This window comes from Danio rerio, chromosome 24 (genome assembly GCF_052040795.2).
Source record: "Danio rerio strain M-AB ecotype USA chromosome 24, GRCz13ab, whole genome shotgun sequence".
Taxonomy (NCBI): domain Eukaryota; kingdom Metazoa; phylum Chordata; class Actinopteri; order Cypriniformes; family Danionidae; genus Danio; species Danio rerio.
Window position 1 is genome coordinate 6,852,501 of NC_141044.1, and position 19,747 is coordinate 6,872,247.

The 19,747-nt window shown below is 34.2% G+C and overlaps 1 protein-coding gene across 5 annotated transcripts in view; it reads right to left on the reverse strand.

Annotated features, from left to right (window-relative positions):
• Nucleotides 1-19,747, reverse strand: part of dpp6a (dipeptidyl-peptidase 6a) — a 480,122-nt gene that overhangs the window by 71,929 nt on the left and 388,446 nt on the right. For all 5 annotated transcript variants that reach the window (XM_087309078.1, XM_087309080.1, XM_087309079.1 and 2 more), the window contains 2 exons: nt 15,201-15,253; nt 8,658-8,739 (listed from right to left, as the gene is read on the reverse strand). In XM_087309078.1, coding sequence (XP_087165204.1) covers nt 8,658-8,739; nt 15,201-15,253 — 135 coding nt within the window. The remainder of the gene's footprint in view (nt 1-8,657; nt 8,740-15,200; nt 15,254-19,747) is intronic.

Genomic DNA, 19,747 nt, shown 5'->3' on the forward strand with positions numbered 1-19,747 from the left:
AACTGGAAGACTAGTCAGGATAGAGGGAAAGATGAATGCAGCAATGTACAGAGACATCCTGAATGAAAACCTGCTTCAGAGTGCTCTTGACCTCAGACTGGGGCGGCGGTTCATCTTCCAGCAGGACAATGACCCAAAGCACACCGCCAAAATATCAATGGAGTGACTTCACAACAATTCGGTGAATGTTTTTGAGTGGCCCAGCCAAAGCCCAGACCTAAATCTTATTGAACATCTCTGGAGATATTTGAAAATGGCTGTAGACCAGGGGTAACCAATCTCGATCCTGGAGGGCCGGTGTCCCTCCAGTGTTTAGCTCCAACTTGCCTTAACACACCTGCCTGGGTGTTTCAAGTATATCTAGTAAGATTTTGATTAGCTTGTTCAGGTGTGTTTGATTAGAGTTGGAGCTAAAATCGTCAGGACACCGGCCCTTCAGGAACAAGTTTGGTGACCCCAGCTGTAGACCATCGCTTCCCATCCAACCTGACAGAGCTTGAGAGGTACTGCAAAGAGGAATGGGCAAAAACTCACATAGACAGGTGTGCCAAGCTTGTGGCATCATTTTCAAAAAGACTTGAGGCTGCAATTGCTGCCAAAGGTTTTTTAGGTTTTTTATTGTTGATAAACTTGCAACAATTAAAAAAAACTCTTTTTTCACATTGTCATTATGGGGTAATGTGTGTAGAATCTATAGGAAATAAATTAATTTAATCCAATTTAGAATAAGGCTGTAATATAAATAAACAAATGTGGTAAAAGTGAAGCGCTATGAATACTTTCCGAATGCACTGTATGTTCTTACATGTGGATTGATTGCTGACACATAATTTTACATATTTCTTTTGATATAAATAAACAATGCATATCTAATTTTCGGTCTTCAATTTAAAAGCTAGATTACATATTTTAATAATTGAATAAGTTTCATTTAATTTTAAGCTAGTATATTCTGTATAAATAAATGTATACAATATTTAAATCACACCTAAATTAAACTAAATACATGCAAACTAAATACGGTGCAAAGTTCAAGCTTGGTAAACGCTGACCTGTGAAATTGCATCACTTGACTGCGTGAGACCAATCGAGGATCAAAACATGACCTCTCTGAACAGTAATTTAAAACATTGAGGAAATCTCTCACTTTTTTTAATGTCTAATCATTTTGTTTAATCCTGCCCCTTTTCGCAGCGTCGTCTGACAGAATTTCACACAAACTCTAGCATGACCGCAGCTTAACACTGCTTGGGTGCTGCTTTTGTACAAAATTCTAATTACAATCACCTGTTGACATCACCTGTTTCAAATCATTATTTATCCAATTTACCTAATCACTAGCCCACTGTCGCAAATGTTTTTGGAATGAGTTGCAGGTCTGAACGACAAGAAAGGATGTATATTTACAAATGAAATGAAGTTGATCAGACCAAACATGAAATACTGTGTGTTCATATAGTCTGCAATGAAATACAAGTTAAAGTAGAGTTAAAAATCACTACATTCTTTTTTTATTTGCGCTTTCCATACTGTCCTAACTTTTTCTGATTTGGGGTTGTAGTAATTTGCCCTTTAATGCCAATTAATAGGGATGTAACGGTATTGTAAATACCGTCATACCGCAATATTAAATTTTTTCGATATTACCGAAGTCGCATGACTCGGTAAAACTATAGGTCTTCTGAGAAAATTTGCTCAGGCGAATGAAGCGAACGGGACGTAGCTGAAACTACATTTCCCATCAGCCCAGGCGTGGCCATAATCCTTTGCGGTCTGTTGTCGCTACAGATCCAGTAATGCGGAAATGGAGTGTGCTGCTAGTAGCGGAGATGAAAAAAAGATGGAAATGATCGAACCTAAAGCGGGTGTTGTCGCCGCGCGCGTATTGAATAGCGGTGCTGTCGCGCGCGTTCTGATCAGCTGTGTTGTGGCGCGCGTATTGTAAAGCGCCGAGGGGGGGGTTGAGCGCGCATACTCGAGAGGTGTTGTCGCGCGCCTACTGAAGGGCTGGACTGGACGGAGGTTGTGTCGCGTCGCGGGTCATATCTCTCTTGTCCCAGAAACCTCAGTCCCAAATGAGAGGGTTTTTTTCTGTTGCAGGTGACATTGTAAATACCCAGAGATACCAGCTTTTACCAGATTATAATTATATGATAATTTTCCTTTAAACCCATCTCTATCTAAGTGAGTGAGTGATTAAATGTTGAATGTGATGAGTTTTCAACAATAATAAATTGAAACTTTATTTTTTTACATGGTTTAATAATTTTTTGTTATTAAAATTGAAGTTAGTGTTTCAAAGCTTACAGACAGATGGCTAATTTGTATGTCATTGACTATTTTGGCACTTTTTTGGAGTATTTTCAAAAGTTTTTTTTTTTCCTGTAAATGATTCAATAAATACCGTACCGTGACATTCATACCGAGGTATTACCGAACCGTGAAATTCTGATACCGTTACATCCCTACCAATTAACAATAACTATATTTTCAATGCCTTCATTTAGAGCTCAATAAACTGTTAAAATAGGAGCAGATGACTGGACTTGCCAAAAAATGTTGGCACCAGGACAAGCTGCTGGTCAATACTCCTGAATATGTATCTGACTGTCATCAGAATGTGCGTATGTACACGCAAACCCACTGCTGGCTGCAGAAAGGGGTCTAGGTCCTATAAAACATTAAATATTATGAATCCATTTTTTTTCCTCGGTTTGAGAAAAAAATATGTACTTCTGCAAGCTGACTCAACTCAAATCAATGGAATCACAGAGTCCTCGTGGTCCAATTGCATCATGAACATCTTTTTTTTTTTAGCTGATGTTTTACTGGCAGTTCATGCACTGCATTGAAAGTGAGGGGTGTCGATATATCAGAAAGACTACTGACAGTGGACTAGCTCAGGAGAAGCATTGATTTGTAATCTCTCTTAAACACACTGTGGCCACTCCAGACCACACTGGGTGACACACACTGATTTATTCAGGTGCGCTTGAGGAACAGTAAACAAAGTGCACTCAGAGTATACCCTTAAGAGAGTGATTCATGAAGGATTTTTAAGAATTCCGATACAAATTTCAGCTGACTTTCAAACATAACTGATAAAATATAAGACCAGTTATTGTGAAATATAAGTGCTTAATCACATGTGCACTTACTAATATTAATGCTGTACAACACAAAAAGCTCTATTCACTTACTATATGAGATAATATACTATTAATACATATTATAAAATATATATTGTATTATTACAGCAATAAAATTCACTTATAGATGTACTTAAGTACTACAATAACTTTAATAGTACTACAGTACTACAATTCACATTTATAATGTCAATGTGTTATAAAGAAGTAGGTTTTTTTTTACTTCTATAACTGAAGCACATGCAATTCTTCAATATAATTTTAACTGGAGTGTGTTTTAATGTTGAATTTAAAGGTAACCTATTTTAAATTTACTGATCAATTCATTTTCTATTACAGACTGTGCAATTCATGGATCACAAATGTTAGTGTTGCTTTATAAGAGTTTCTTTGAGACTTAAATTCTCATCTACACACCTTAGGTCTTCATAATTCACAATTCATTGATGTACAAACCCTTGCAAGAACCAATTAAAAAAAGAAATAAAAATATAGGTGAAGTCAGAATATTAGCCCTTCTTGAATTTAAATTATTTTATAATTTTCTCCAATTTCTGTTTAATGGATAGAGGATTTTTTTTCAACTCAATATGTTTAATAATAATAACTAATTTAAAATGACTGATTTATTTTGTCTGTGCCATGATGATTCAAGTCAGGTGATTGGCTGAGCCATTCTACAGCTAGATTTTCCTTCTCCGAAAGTATTTGAGAGTTTCCTTGGCGGTGTTTTGGATCATTGTCTTGCTGAAATATTCACTAGTTTTATCTTCATCTTCCTGGTAATGTAGATGTTGGACTGAAGCAGCTTATTTTCATTTACAACGACGAAGGGCAGAGGGTTGCTGACGAACTACTGAGAGATTTCTGCTGCTGTCTGGGCTTTCACTGCCTTTCTACACCTCCCGTTCTTCATGTGTTCAATATTTCATTTTTTTTATTACACATAACTTCATTTGTAAACTAATTAGATTTGCTTTCTTTGAATATATGGATTTCTTCGGTTGTTACCAACATCTGGTGAAAATTTCAAGACAACAGCACCTTTAGAAATTTGTTTTCTAAGAAAAACAACACTTCTTTTCCCTGCTGTATATATACAAATCATTCTAACCAAACAAAGCAATGCAATTGTACAAATTCATAAAGTAGACACTAATTCTCATGTATCCACCAATTTGGCAAAACATAAAATAGTAAGAAATGTTTTGTTTGGATCATCATAAATTAATTCAAATTAAAACCTCACACCCAACCCAGGCTTTATAACGAAGAGGTTTAAACACACAACCTCAATTCATTTGCTTGGCTGGAACGCAATGGCTAGAAATACCCAAAGAGTTCTAATGTTGTTCAAAACTATAAAAGGCAGCTGTATGAGAGTGTGAAAGTCTCAAGGTAACTTTAAAAATAATAACAGGGACGCAGTGGGAATATTATGAAAGAAAGCAATCTCCATAAACATCTGTGATTCGATTTCCATTTTAATCTATGAAATGTTTGGCCCTCAATGGAGAGAAATTCCTTTCAGATACGCACTATAAAAGCCGGAGCAAACAAATAAACGAATATTCTGAATCATTCTTCTGCCAGGCCAATGGAAAAGTGCAACCCATGAATATATGATGAGCCGAGTTAATTTCAGTTCAAGGTGTTCCGAACCGACAGCTCATCTATATTAGAAGGAAGTCGAGATTCTCAAAACAAGTTGTTGTCTGAGGTGAGAGTTTTATGCGGTGTACATTTAAATATGCATCATAAGATTTGCGATGGCTTGTTTGGCATGGGCACATCTAGGACACAGCACTGAATGACAGCATGTCCTAATTATTTAGTATCACACACTCAAAGTCTCTAAGACGAGCCAAGCTCTCTTACACTTGGAATCATAAATTCGGTGTTTTGTGCATCTGTGCGTGCCATAAACCACTGAGATTATTTCTGAGAAAAGAGAAATAGGAGGTGGAGTCTTGTGATTTACTTATGCTGTGGGTTATTTTTTGCTCCATTTCAAGGATTTAAAGTGAGCGAAGAGGATATTTTAAACAGTTTTTAATAACATAATAGCAATTCGAAGCAGAACACGTTTTATTGACGTAATACTTAAGCAAAAATGTGTGGCTCTAATGATGCAAACCATACATACATTTTAAATATGTTTAAAAAATCAGGTACTGTATATTGGCAAGATACTGTGTGCTTAGAGAATATATTCCATATCTCCATACAATTTACTTTATCAACTCTATATTTAGGCCTCACAAATCCTGTTACAACAAAGTCTGAAAAAAAAAATAATTGGTGAAAGTCTGGCTTATATTAGGTTTATTACAAGGAAATGGTTACAGTTCGAAGTACTTCAAATTAGTAACTGAGAAGTGAAGATGGAGAGGTCAACAATGAATCTACGGTTACAGAAATTTAATGAGAAATGGAGTAAATAGGTAGAATATAATCTTTCATTGAGGGCAAAATTAATATAGAGTCAAGAATAGATAGAAAAACAATCTCTTTTTTTATTCATGAAAGGAAAAAAAAATAGTATAAAGAACAGCTAAATGAAGATATCCACCCACATAGTGAATTTGAATACTTAAGATGTCAAAATTGCCATCTTCAAAGTTCCATCTGTATACATTTGTGGGAAAAAAAGAAATCAAAACTTGAGCGAAGACTGTGTAGCACAGAATGGGCTGAACAATTAGTTTAGCAACTGAAAAAAAAAAAAAAAAAAAAACAAGTCTGTATTATTTGATTACATTAGATTAAGGCATTTTATTTATTACCATATCCTCGTAATATCTTAAGTCCTTAATGTTATTTACTTTTTTCCACACACTTAATTATCACGTTTATTTGTTTCATATATGCAATGTCAATAGCTCTGTGTACCATACATCTGTATGTAAATTTAGAATTTCATTGAAAAAAAATAAAAATAATAACAAATGAATAAATAAATAAAACTAACAAATAAATAAACAAAAAAACACAACAAACACAACAAACACACAAATAAATTAATAAATTAATAAATTAATTAATTAATAAACAAATAAAGAAGTAAATAAACTAATAAATAAATAAATAAACTAATAAATAAATAAACACATAAATAAACAAACAAAAACATAAAATAAAAATAAATAAATAAATAAATAAATAAATAAATAAATAAATAAATAAATAAATAAATAAATAAATAATAAATTCTTTAATGATTATCATGATTGTTTTTTTGTTTTTGTGTTTATCCAATGTTAAAAGTTCTGCAAACCATTCATCTGTAAGTAAATGTGGAAATGTATGCAAAAAATAGGATGTTGGATATCAGTATTAACTCCACAATAATATATGAAACAAACCGGATGATAAATCAAATTTTCATAAAAATCGACCCAAGCAATATTGTGAAAACAGTCTACTTTAAATACATTTAAAGCGAGTGGGTGAGTGGTTTTCTTCACAGCGTATTCACGCCATAATAGACAGCAGCAGGTCTATCAGACAGCACAGATCTGATATTCTGACACAAATCTGATTTGTTTTCATAGCGCATGTTTACACTCATTGAAAACAAACCGAGTGTGTTGACACCAATACCTTGCCAAGATGAGAAATTAACTAAGAAATGCATCTGCTTGTTTACGAGTGCAGGTGCATCACTGTTATGCATAACCAGTGTTCGGAAAGTACAAATACACAATTGGACGCTCACCTGCAGCTGCCTGTCAGTCGCAAATCAAACTGAGTCAGCTTGTGCACAATTGATACTTTCCTGTTTTTATTTTAGCTTTTAGAGACTTGATTCCAAAATATTCACAATAATCTTCTTAAAGGTGCTGTATATATGTTTTTGACTCTTCTAAAGCATAAACACATCATGGTATGTTTGCAGATATTTAAGAAGCATGCTAACATACAGTACAAACACACGAGTTATCTGAAAAACATGCTTAAGTCATGCTCCTGTGTTCCGTGTCGAAATGTCTGCCTTTACTTTGATCTCTATAACTAGCCCACTGCCAGTTTTCGCAATAATTCAGCACTCCAGGTTGCATCGGTGGAAAACCCAACGTATTTCAGTCTTGAAGCTTCAATTTGTCCGCTGCCAAAAATACATCCTCAGCAACAGCCTCCATACTTTTAAATAAGCAAATAATATATATATATATATATATATATATATATATATATATATATATATATATATATATATATATATATATATATATATATATTGATTTAAAGGAAGTTGGCCAAATAAATAAACAGTTCATGAAGCTCATACTTTTCTGCAGTTAAGGTTTTAAAATAAACACTAAAGAAAAAAAAAGTTATTGTAAATTCTGTAATCTATTAGTGTTGTCCAGATACCTGAATTCGATACCAATCGGTAGCTACAGATACAGGGATAATGGATCATTTTAAAGCCACGACGATCAGCTGGTCTGTTTATAAGTTTTTAAAATGTCAGTACCGATTGGTATCAAATTCCAGTATCGTGATAACACTATGAATAATTTATGGTTCACTATATGAAAAAGGTCAAAATTTAGTGAAAAATGTGTCAAATGTACCTCATATAACTTTTGAATAAATGTTTCTTTTTAGGTTTTATTCCTCTAAATCATGTCAATCACAGTACAACACAACATAAAAATCATAAATAAATAAATAAATGAAGAAAATGAATAAATAAACCAATAAGTAAAGTAACAAATAAATAGACAACATAAATAAATAAATAAACAAACAAACAAACAAAACAATAAATAAGTAAATAAACAAAAAAAAAAACAGATAACTAACCAAAGAATAAAATAAATAAATATATTATAAACCAACACATAAATAAATACATAAAATAATAAACAAACAAACAAACAAACAAAAAACAAACAAACAAACAAACAAACAAACAAACAAACAAACAAACACATAACAAACCAACTAACTAAATAATAATAATAATAATAATAATAATAATAATAATAAATAAAGCAAAGAAACAATCAATCAAACAAACAAACAAACAAACAAACAAACACATAAATAAATAAAATAAACAAACAAACATAGCTAATGAACTAACTAATGAACTAACTAACTAAATAATAATGATAATAATAATAATAATGATAATAATAATAATAAACAAATAAAACAAACAAACAACTAACTAAATAAAATAAAATATAATAAAAAATAAAATAAAACAAACAAACAGATAACTAACTAACTAACTAACTAACTAAATAAATAAATAAATAAATAAATAAATAAATAAATAAATAAATAAATAAATAAAACAAACAAGTAAATAATTAAATTCATTAATTAATTAAGGTGTTTGTTCAATCACACTGCACTGGGTCATCTGGCTAATAAAAACACTATCATTTCAGAAAAAGAAACTTTGCACAAACTTGACATTTTAGAAAGAATAGGAATAGAAATGCTGCTTTTGTTTTTTAGCATGCGTTTTAAAGGAAATGGGGTCTTTACCAGCTGCTGGCCTCGTGGTCCCCATCCAGCATACTGCAGATGGGCATTTCTGACTTCAGGAGGGTTCAGGATCCACGTTTCCCTGCGAAAGACAAGCAAAGACATTACTAATCGACTAATTGATTGTTGAATAACAAATGCACTAGTTGACTATCCTGACCCAGAGAGGCAATCAATCAAACATTCTAGCCTTCAGACGACTAACAGAGCAACACTTCCTCCACATGTGGTGCAGCGGAGTGTGTGTGCCAGCGGGTATTGATTTCATCTTGGTGTACTACACAGCCCGACAACAGCACAGCAAATAAAGCACCGCCAGGGCATTCTTGCGGCAGGGAATCTCACAGTGATCGTACTGTATTCCCACATGCCTTTATTATTCCCTAATATCAAATATATAACATAATCAAAACCATCATCATTTGATTTAATAATTGATAGGACTGAACAATATATTGTTTGAGCATTGATATTGCAATGCGTGTATCCGCAATAGTCACATTGCAGGATTAGATTATTTATTAAAGATTAAAAGATAAATATATAACAATTTTTTAATTATCCATACAATAATCACCAAGTTATTTTCCATTTGATTGTTCAATTTCTGTATTTGAATACTGTTAGAGTCCCCAAAAAGCCCTAAAGTGTTTATTTCACTTTAATTTTTGCTCTGTTGTATTTATATTTCCATGTAATTGTTAGAAGTTTATTATCAATAAAATTATAGTTAATTATTAGATAATTATAAATCAATAAGGTAATAAGGTAAGCTAAATTGGCCGTAGTGTATGTGTGTGATCGAGTGTGTATGGGTGTTTCCCAGAGATGGGTTGCAGCTTGAAGGGCATCCGCTGCGTAAAACATGTGCTGCATAAGTTGGCGGTTCATTCCGCTGTGGCGACCCCAGACTAATAAATTGACTAATCCGAAAAGAAAATGAATGTATGAATGAATATAAATAAAAAATAGGCAAACACCATTAGTAAACATATACTGCAAGCGCCTCTCTGCAGGCTCTCTGTAGAATTCCAGATATTGATTTTATCTCGTGTACAACACTGCCCAACACAACTCACGAGCGAATAAAGCACCAAGAGGGAATTCCGACAGCAGGAAATCTAACAGTGATAGTATATCCCTGTGTGCTGTTAAATCCAGCCAGGGCAGCGGCTCCAGTGCTGTGTCAGCATCTGTTCCGTCTGACAGAGCTCATAAATATAGATGCTTTATCCTGCTGCCACTGGGCACTGCAGCTCCGAAAAAATTACAGGTGACAGCTGAAGTCAGAATTATTAGCACCCCTGATCTATTAGCCCCCCAAATAATTATATGCTTTTCTCCCAATTTACAGAGCTCAGCATATATGCGTACACCCCTCACAAATCTATCTTTTAAAATATAAAATATTACATTTGTGCATATACATTAGATTAGTCGGTATAGACTGATTTCAAGCGGCCGCCATTTTCAAAAGCGAAATCGAGGCTGCGGTGGTAAGAAACCCGGAACTATCATTGGGAGTTACATAGGAATGTTGTGTAACTGGCTATATATCTTATCAGCGAAGATAAAGTGACACAAATTTATCATTTCTCCGCCTTCCAGGTGACCCGAAGGTCCGTTCTGAATGAATGGTGAATGTAAAAAGGGATATCAGAGCTCATTTTCAGCTAAATTAAAGGAAATGGCAGTAGTTAGCTAACGTTTTCTTTCCCAAACACACGTTTTAGATGCCATTTATCAAACTTCAGTTAATGAACTGATTCTTTCACTATATTAGACTTGTCAAGATACTAAATTAAAAGAAAGACCGGCAATTTCACGCTAACATTTAAGGCAATGTTGATGGCTTTCTTGAAACAGCGCTGATTTGCTATTGTGTTCACGTGTTCAACAGAAATTCTTGCGATTGGCCGAGAAGGTCATCAGTTCACCCACCGCTGTTTACTGAGCACAAACCAAGTGTGCCACAAGCCTGCGTTTGAGTGAAGGTCTCGGCCGTTAGATCGCCCCCTGGGGGCTGGCTGCAGTACAAGTCATAAAGCCCGCCTCCTCCGTGTTAATGAAGGAGACTTGAGCCCAAATAAAAAAAATTATTACACTTGCAATAAAATGTCCCGAAAGATGGTTCAGGTCGATTAAGGCACTGGTTATTGTGCTGAAATAGGTGCAGATCTTCATTTTTGTAAACAGTTTGTTTTTAGCAGTAATTTAATGCTGGGCGTGTCATCGTGATTGACAGCTGTGATTGACAGTTTCTCAAAGCAGAGCGTCTGAGCTTCGGCAGGAGACTGAAGTGTTATTATTCGATTTCTGTGTTATTTTACGATGACAAAATGAGTTCAGCAGTAAACTATAGTTTCTGACATACATGATCCTGGTGAAACACTGTTTATTCGCTGAGGTCAGGACTTTTTTCGGGCTTTATTAGTTTGCTGATACACGCCTAGCCACCCAGATGACAAAATACACTCGGACCAGTTCGGCTAGATTCTCGCCTGTCGGAGACTTACCCCTCAGAGCTCAGACTGACTACCTCTGCTGGACCTACTCCGGATGCCTGGACTCACTGCCCGATTCCAGCCCGAGTCAATCGCGCCAGATGCGGCGGCCGAGCGAGCCGGCGCTGCCGCATGCGAGGCGGAATCAGCCCGCGACGCCGCGAGTAGGTTATGCGCTGCGGCCTGGAGCTGGCGCGATTGAATATAAAAAAAACCTCATATTTGTTAACGTTATTACATCCATTTGTGTTGATATGACAGCAAACGCATGCTGAGAAGTTTGGGGGGCGTGGTTGATTTTACATAAACCGTTTGGTTGGAAGCTCGACTCATTTTCGCGGCTCCTCCTCTGGCTCCATCAGACAGTCCTTCTGCGCATGTCAAGGCTCCAATTTCAGCAGTCTTTTGCAACAGTTTGTGCCCGTCAAGCAGGCGTTTTGCCCTCAAGGCGTTCAATGGGAAAAGGGGCTGTCGCGTCGTCCATATTTTTTACAGTCATTGGCACAAACACAGACGAGCCAAGCGATCTGCTTGATGACTCGACTGATCTTGACGGCTGCTTCGCGCTCCAGTCCGTGTATCTGTGCTTGCACTGGGTGAAGAGCAGTAAACTGAGCGCAAACCAAACACAGATAAACGGAGACTGAAGCGCGAAGCCGTGAAGATCAGTCGAGTCATCCGCGCTCAGTGGCGCTTCTATGTTAGCGGGAAATAGCCAGGTTTAAAACTTCAGTACCAGGACAACACTATTACAGACAACACGAGGGTGTGTTGCAGAGGACTGCAGTGTTTTATCACTCACCGGGTTACATAGGCTGAAGCAGGAAAGCATCCTCACGGTGTTTAACTAGTGCCATGAGCTGAAGCCTAGGAGGACACTTAAGTGTATCACTGTGATCTTGTTTGATGCTAAGTGAAGTTTTTAAACTAATTTCGAGAGGAGCACGTGATATAATTGACAGCAGCTGGCCACCTATCTACACTCATTAGTTAGCCAATCAGATCTATCCTAACCCACTATAAGTAGCCTAGCTAGACATTACTCCCTTAACTTCGTTTTCCGAAGAAACCCCCCATCCACCCCTTTCTCCTCCTTTTCTCCTTTACAAAAAGGGGAGCTCTCGAGAACCACCTGATCTCGTACTCCCCTCACATGCTCTATGGACCTGGCGGGAGCCCTGGGCTCAACTATCTCCGAGCTCAGGGTTCTCTCCCGGGACAGCATGCCAAACCTGCTTACAGCTGTCAAGCAATATCTAAGTGTGAACTCTTGAAATTGCTTTTAATTGTTTAAAATAAAATTATTGAATAATATTAAAGTGATGGTTACACCATTTCTGCATTTAGAAATCTCTGCAGCTGGAGGTTTGTAGTGTACAGCATGTTACTGCAATGTTTACAGTGCTGGACCTGTACTTCCGGGTTTCTTTCCACCGCAGCCTTGCTTTGGTTCTTAAAAATCTGGAGCTTATCTAACAAAATAACTTAGGATAATGGTGTAAAATTTAGTACACCAAAATTTATGTTATAGAAAAATATTCAATACAAAAATTGTGACCCAGGCTTTAGGCCTCACTCAAGTTGGGGCCAGACTTAGAACTTTCTAACTCCTCAGAGACTTTCAGCATCAAGCCAAGTCTCTATTCTGGACAATTTCAACTTATAGCCTTGCTGGAATGTTGATCAGCCGATCAGAATGGAGAAGAACCAGCAACGGCTCATCAAGAAACTTGCAGGCCAGCACACACACTGCGCAAGCCACATACAAAAAACTACGCAAGTTTGATTTAGTTATTAGATAGTTGCCAGTTTATCCTGTCCGTTGTTAAAGCAAGTTGATTCAGTTTTCTTTGACGATTGGTTTTAGGTTATTGATGTTGCATTTGCAACTCTCTATCTTTCTCCTCATGGGGGATTTTCGACCCTGTCCATTTTTGTCTCACCCACACTCTCCCTCTCTCTCATATGTATTTGCATGCTTGTAAATCGATGTGTTGTTTATACATTTTTGTTACCATTATTAAATGTTTAAGGCCATGCAAATCACTTGCTTTTAACACACGGAACAAGTTACTTGAACTCAAAGATAAAGCAACAGGTTGAACGAATACTTTAATGTAGTAAGATTATTTATTCTTTCAGACCTGTAAATGAATGATTTTTGAATTAAAAGACAAAGGACTTGTAGGCTCCAACAGACAAGCAGTTTAATTTAATAAAATTTTAGTTCAGGTACCATTAACAATAAAGTCAACCCAAATATTCATCAAAAAATAAAAAATAAATAAATAAATAAATAAATCAAGAGAAACAAAAAAAAAAAATAAACAAAAAAAAAATAATAATACAAAATTTAGCTGAAATGTTGTAGGTTGGATTTTTATTTATTTATTTATTCATTTATTTATTTTTTGCAATATTTTGCTTGAATTTAATTGTATTATCCTTCAATTTCTAAATCAGTTTTGGTGACTAAAATATTATTTGAATAAATATATCTGTTCATCTGTTATCTTAATAAATGTGTTTTGTACGCGTGCTGAAAAATGCAAAACAACATTACAAAGCGTGAAACGTTTTTATGAAGCTCAAGACAAATTTACATTTTGGAAAACATTTTTACCTATCATAATACACCATTATATAGGAAAAAAACGATTTTACCATGGACGAAACAATTTTACATTAAAAAAGCAAGTTACCAAGACGCAAAACACTTTTATCAGTCCCGAAACAAATTTACACTGACAGATTCTTTACGGAAAAGGAATGTACCACCGGAAATGACGTGGTGAAAGGCGTTGTTGTGATGAGTGCGGTAAATTCGTGTTGTGGAGTATATGCAGTAAATAAAGTTCATGGTGAGTGAACATGGACTACGGTCAAGGGATGTTGTGTGGCAAACACATGAGCATATTAACGCGGTTTTGCTTTACGTGTAAATCAGTGTTTGTAATGAATACAGCGATTTATTTCAGCTTTACTTATCACCACAGCCGTGTCAGTACAATTACAAAAGAAATCTGGTTTATTTTGTACATTAACATAACAGATATCCATACAACAGTGGATATTAACCTGTCTCCTGATACATTTGCCGTGCAAAAACAGCGCAAGGTTAAACACGCAAGCTGTATGTGTGTGTACGCTGTGTGTGTTTGTGTGTGACTGTGAGTGTGCGTGAACTTTGTAACTGCATTGTGCGTGACTCATCGTTGCAGAAAGGCCAGAATTAACTTCACAACAAATACATCAAATAATCATTGGGATTACTCTAACATTTCTCACAAATGTTACATGAGAACTGCCTCCTTCATGTCTGTCTGTTGATAAAATCATGTTGGACCAACTCAGTTATATATATATATATATATATATATATATATATATATATATATATATATATATATATATATATATATATATATATATACAGTATATATTAGTTAGTGCTAAGCAAATTTATTGGATGGATATCATGCCCTCAATTAAATCGAGTTAATCCAATGAGGTTTTTTTTAAGCGTAGTATTCAGCTTAAAGTGCACTTTAAAGGCTTAACTAGGTTAATTAGGCTAGTTGTGGTAATTAGGCAAATCATTGCATAACAATGTTTTGTTCAGTAGACAATCAAAGCAAATACTGCTCAAGGGGGCTAATAATATCATCTTTAAAATGGTTTTAAAAAATAAAACACTTCTTTTATTCTAGCCGAAATACAACAAATAAGACTTTCTCCAGAATAAAAAAATATTATAGGAAATACTGTGAAAAATTCCTTGCTCTGTTAAACATTATTTGGGAAATATCTGAAAAAGATTCACAGGAGGGCGAATAATTCTGATGGTATGTCTGTGGGTTAATCACAGGACAGATATGTTGATAGGAACATAGGATAGCGGTATGGGATGATTCGGTTCTGTGAATTGATTTGACGTGAGCAGAAAAATGCTGCATTGCTGTTTTTTTTTCCTTGCTAGTATAATGACAAATGAACTTTGTAAACGAATGTGACTGTTATATGAGCTCAGCAAACTTACGGAGTTTCCAGGCTGCAAATGATGTAGTCCGCGGTGAAGGAGTGCTCGTAAACCTGAACAACACAGAGACAAACACAGAGAAATTAAATTGTAGGAGAACAGCAGTTACGAGCACCAACAAAGCTATTACCAGCTATAAAGTTTGAGAGGCTGTGCATTACAGGGTTTTTACCGCAGTTAGGACAGGATTTTAGCCACAATTTAAGGAGAACACGGACAAAATCACAGTTAAACACATTTCTGCTTTTAACACAGAAGAAAAGAGATTACACCAATTGTTTTATTTGTAGATAATACAGTTAACGGCATTACAATACAATGGTAGAAGATCACGTTTTCAGCAGACAATAGCTTTCAGCTATACTGAAGTCATATTTAAGTATTGATTTCTTGTATAAAACGCCATCAACAAAGTCTAATATGAACTGTATAAAACAGAATAAGTAGAATATGTGCATAATAAAAGGGAAGTAAAAAATGTCAGGCTGCCACAACAAAGGAAAATAATAATAATAATAATAATAATAATAATAATAATAATAATAAGAAGAAGAAGAAGAAGAAGAAGAAGAAGAAGAAGAAGAAGAAGAATACATTAAAAATAATAATAAGTAAATAAAAAAATAAGTAAATTCTTACAAAAACCTAAATGTCAGGTTATTTGTTATTTTCTTTATAATAAATATATAAAATAAACACAAACTAGCATTTGTATGACATTAGTTCTGGTTGAAAAAAAAATAATAAAATGCAATTTAATATAAAAAAAATATATATTTATTTATTTATTTTACAAATTCATTTAAATTTAACACATTAAATTTAACATGAAATCAAAACAGAGTAAACTGCACAAAATCAGCAGTTTTACATTACATTTTATGTAATTAATATATTTCATATATTGAATTTTATTTTTCCCTAAATAGTCAAATAAAATGTGGTTTTAAGATTTATAAGGAGTTAATTAAAATAATTAATTTTTATATTTGTAATTAACCATTTATAATATCCAAATACATAGTATGATTATTAGTGTATTATGGCATATTTATGTATATTAATGTATAGTAAATATTTTATTAGGGGATAAATATTTGAAATAATTAAATAAATAACCATTGCTAAATCGCTTGCATAGTGCATCTCTGTACATCTCCTCAACTGCTGTGCAGTCAAACATATTATTATGATTACCACCATTTAATATTAAAATATATAGAAATACACTTCACAGTGGCCATGTAATTGAATTATTCGTTAAAGTCTTGTCATCCATTGCTGGATATTTTATGAGAATATGCAAAACAACTTTTATAAGACATCTTAAAGGTTTTTCTTTATTTTTTAAAGTTTTTAAGTTTTAAATTTTAAAATTTTTAAGATTTATTCTTTGTTCTTTATATTGTAGGAAAATTAATTATGCTTTATTATTTTTTTGTGGACATGCTTTTTGATTACTAAAAAGAATTAAAACTGTTAAAATTGAGAAAAATCAAGCAAAATTCATACAAAAACAAAACAACATGGATAAAATAATGCTAATATTAAATAAATGAATAAACATATAAAAAACAAATCAAATAATAAAATAGAACAAAAACAAAATGTAAATAAATAAAAACAAAACAATATTAATAAAATAATATCAAAGTAAATAAATGAATAAAAATAAAAAAAAATACAAAAAAATTGCAAAATAAAACTATCAAAATTGGTAAAAATATAAACAAATATAAGTAATGAAAAATAAAACAATACAAAACATAAAATATAATAAATAATAAAATAAATAAAAACTTATACAAATAATATAAAAATCAAAATAAATAAAAAAAACATTAATATAATAATACAATTAAAGAAATGAATAAAAAAAATAAATAAAAATGCTAAAATAAAATAAAACTATTAAAGTTGATAATATATATATATATATATATATATATATATATATATATATATATATATATATATATATATATATATATATATATATATATATATGTATATATATTCTGAAAAATAAGAATGTGATTTTTCAAATAAAAAATATACAAATAAAATGAAATAAAAATAAAAAGTAATTTTCAGTTAATAAAAAAAAACCATATGAATAAAAATATAATTAAAAATAATTAAAAAATAAGCAAATTAAATTAAATACAAAAATAAAATAAAACTATTAAAATTGACAAAAAATCTTTAAAAACAGAATTCATGAAAATGAAACAATACAGTAAAAATAAACAAATTTTTAAAATTATACAAGTAAATTAAAAATAAAATAACACAATTGATTAATTAAATTAAATTAAAATACAAAAATATTAAAATAAAATAAAAAAATGTAATCCTTCTCATCCAATCAGATTTAAAGGCTGATCGCATTTACTAATAATTGTATGCCTCATTCAATACCAGAAAGCAGGAGCGCAGTTATACGACTCTGAGGATGGTGTCAACAGCTGTCCGTGAAGCAGAGGGCAGACCGCAGCATATGCTCACTGCTGACACACATGTTAATACTGTCAAAGATTAACATTCAACACCTGTACTCAGCACCAGCCTCTGTCTTCCAGATGCACAGGGATGGAGCTGCTTTGTGAAGGGCAAGCAGCACTGTGACAGAGTCTGAGAACGAGTGCCGTTATGAGTGTGTGTGTGCGCATGTGTGTGTGTGTGCAATGACAGCTGGGGGACGAGGTTGTCATCCATCAAGGTAGTGTTGGGACGGGCACTGAATAACAAACTAGAGGCACCCCTCACACTCTTCTTTCTTGTCATGTGTGTATGTGTGTGTGTGTGTGAAGTGCTATGGTGTCACTGTCCCAGCGCTCATGACATCTTCTCCTCCGTCTCTGTACGACAGCTACCCTGATCAAACTATCTCATCACCTGCTCAGTCCCGCTCAAGCGTCCTTTAGTCTTTTGTGCTTTCAGATTTTACTTTCACTTTCACGCTTAAGATGCAGAATCAAGCCTGTGTGAGGACAGGTTGGTTTGTTGTGGAAGACGTTTCCTGAATTGAGCTTTATCTCTGGAAAACGAAGCTTCCAAAATAGACTTCATGCAGGAGTGCCATTTTTGGTTCCCCAAAGAACTTTTTAGTTGACAGAATTGTAAAGATGGCTAAATCTCTCCAGATTATCAGACCCTGAGAACTGTTATGGAATTTCATGAGACAAGACCACAAGAATTGTTCATTATTTATTTGATTAATAGGCGAATCTGACTGTACAAAGCCGCTTTGGTGCGACAGCATGAAGACCTTTCAATCATCTAATCACTGAAATTAGCAGGATGCAAAGGCTTGGCTAAATTTGCCATTCTTTTAGGATGATTGAGCAGTTGGCAACCAGTCTATTTGAATATTAGGCCCCGTTTACACTACTGCGTTTTAGGCCATGTCTACACTAATCCGGATAAATTTGAAAACGGAGTTTTCCTCTAAAAACGCTTCACATCGTTTCTATTCGTTTTTCAAAATTTTGTCATCCACACTAAAATGACTACAAATGCTTTCACCTGTACTGCGCATGCGTGAAACGTAAGACGCTTCAACACACGCCATTTCCGCCTGACGTTTATTTTCTTTCCGGCTCTTTGAAACGTTGCGGCAAAATGTCAAGGAAAAGCACAGAGTTTTTTAAATGGACTGACAATGAAGTAGAGTTGCTGCTTCGAGTAACACATGAATACAAAGTTGCAAAAGAGAGTGAAAATGTAGACTGGGAGACGTGCCAAAACAAATATGCCGATATACTGGCCCGCTTTAAAGAACGGTATCCTGCTGATGACGCTGCTTAGCCTCACAGTAAGGACGACATCGCTAAAATCATAAACACAACGAAATTAAAGTAAACGAATTAGTAACATGACTGTGTCACATGACAAAAAAACGCTTCATTTTTTTCGAAAGACTCAAATTTCAAATTTATCCACTTTGGAGAGCGTTTTCAAAAAGATACGTTTTTGTTTCCTAAAAACGCATCTCAGTGTGAACGGAAGGGCAAAAGGGAGACAAAAATATTAGTGTGGACATGGCCTAAGTTTTAAAACGGGGTTTTAGGATGAAAACGATCTGCGTCCACACTAGCATTTCACCCAGCGTTTCTGAACAGATCTCCGTCCACACCAAAACGACTGAAACGCACATCTAGTGACCACACACACACTCTCTGGCATGCGCTGCACCTTGTCTATAGCCAGATGAGACCTGTGCTTGTTGGACTGCTGGATCTAATCTCACTATATTTGTTAAGCGTGATATTTCATTCATCTTGTCTATATCTAACGACATATTCCCCGACTTTGGTCTTTTGAATCTATTACTTGTTCTCGGGTAACGAGTTTTGGCTGAGTGCCAAGATAGGTTAATAATTAATGTAACCAATGTGTAGTCAACAAATTCAGATTTGGGCTTTTGCGCGTCTCTGTTCATGCATATCCGCCATTAGCATGTGCTTGCCTGCCGAGCGTGCACGCCTAGATGAGCGACATGTGGACGCAAGACTGTCACAGTTGCTGCAAAATCAAATGCTGAA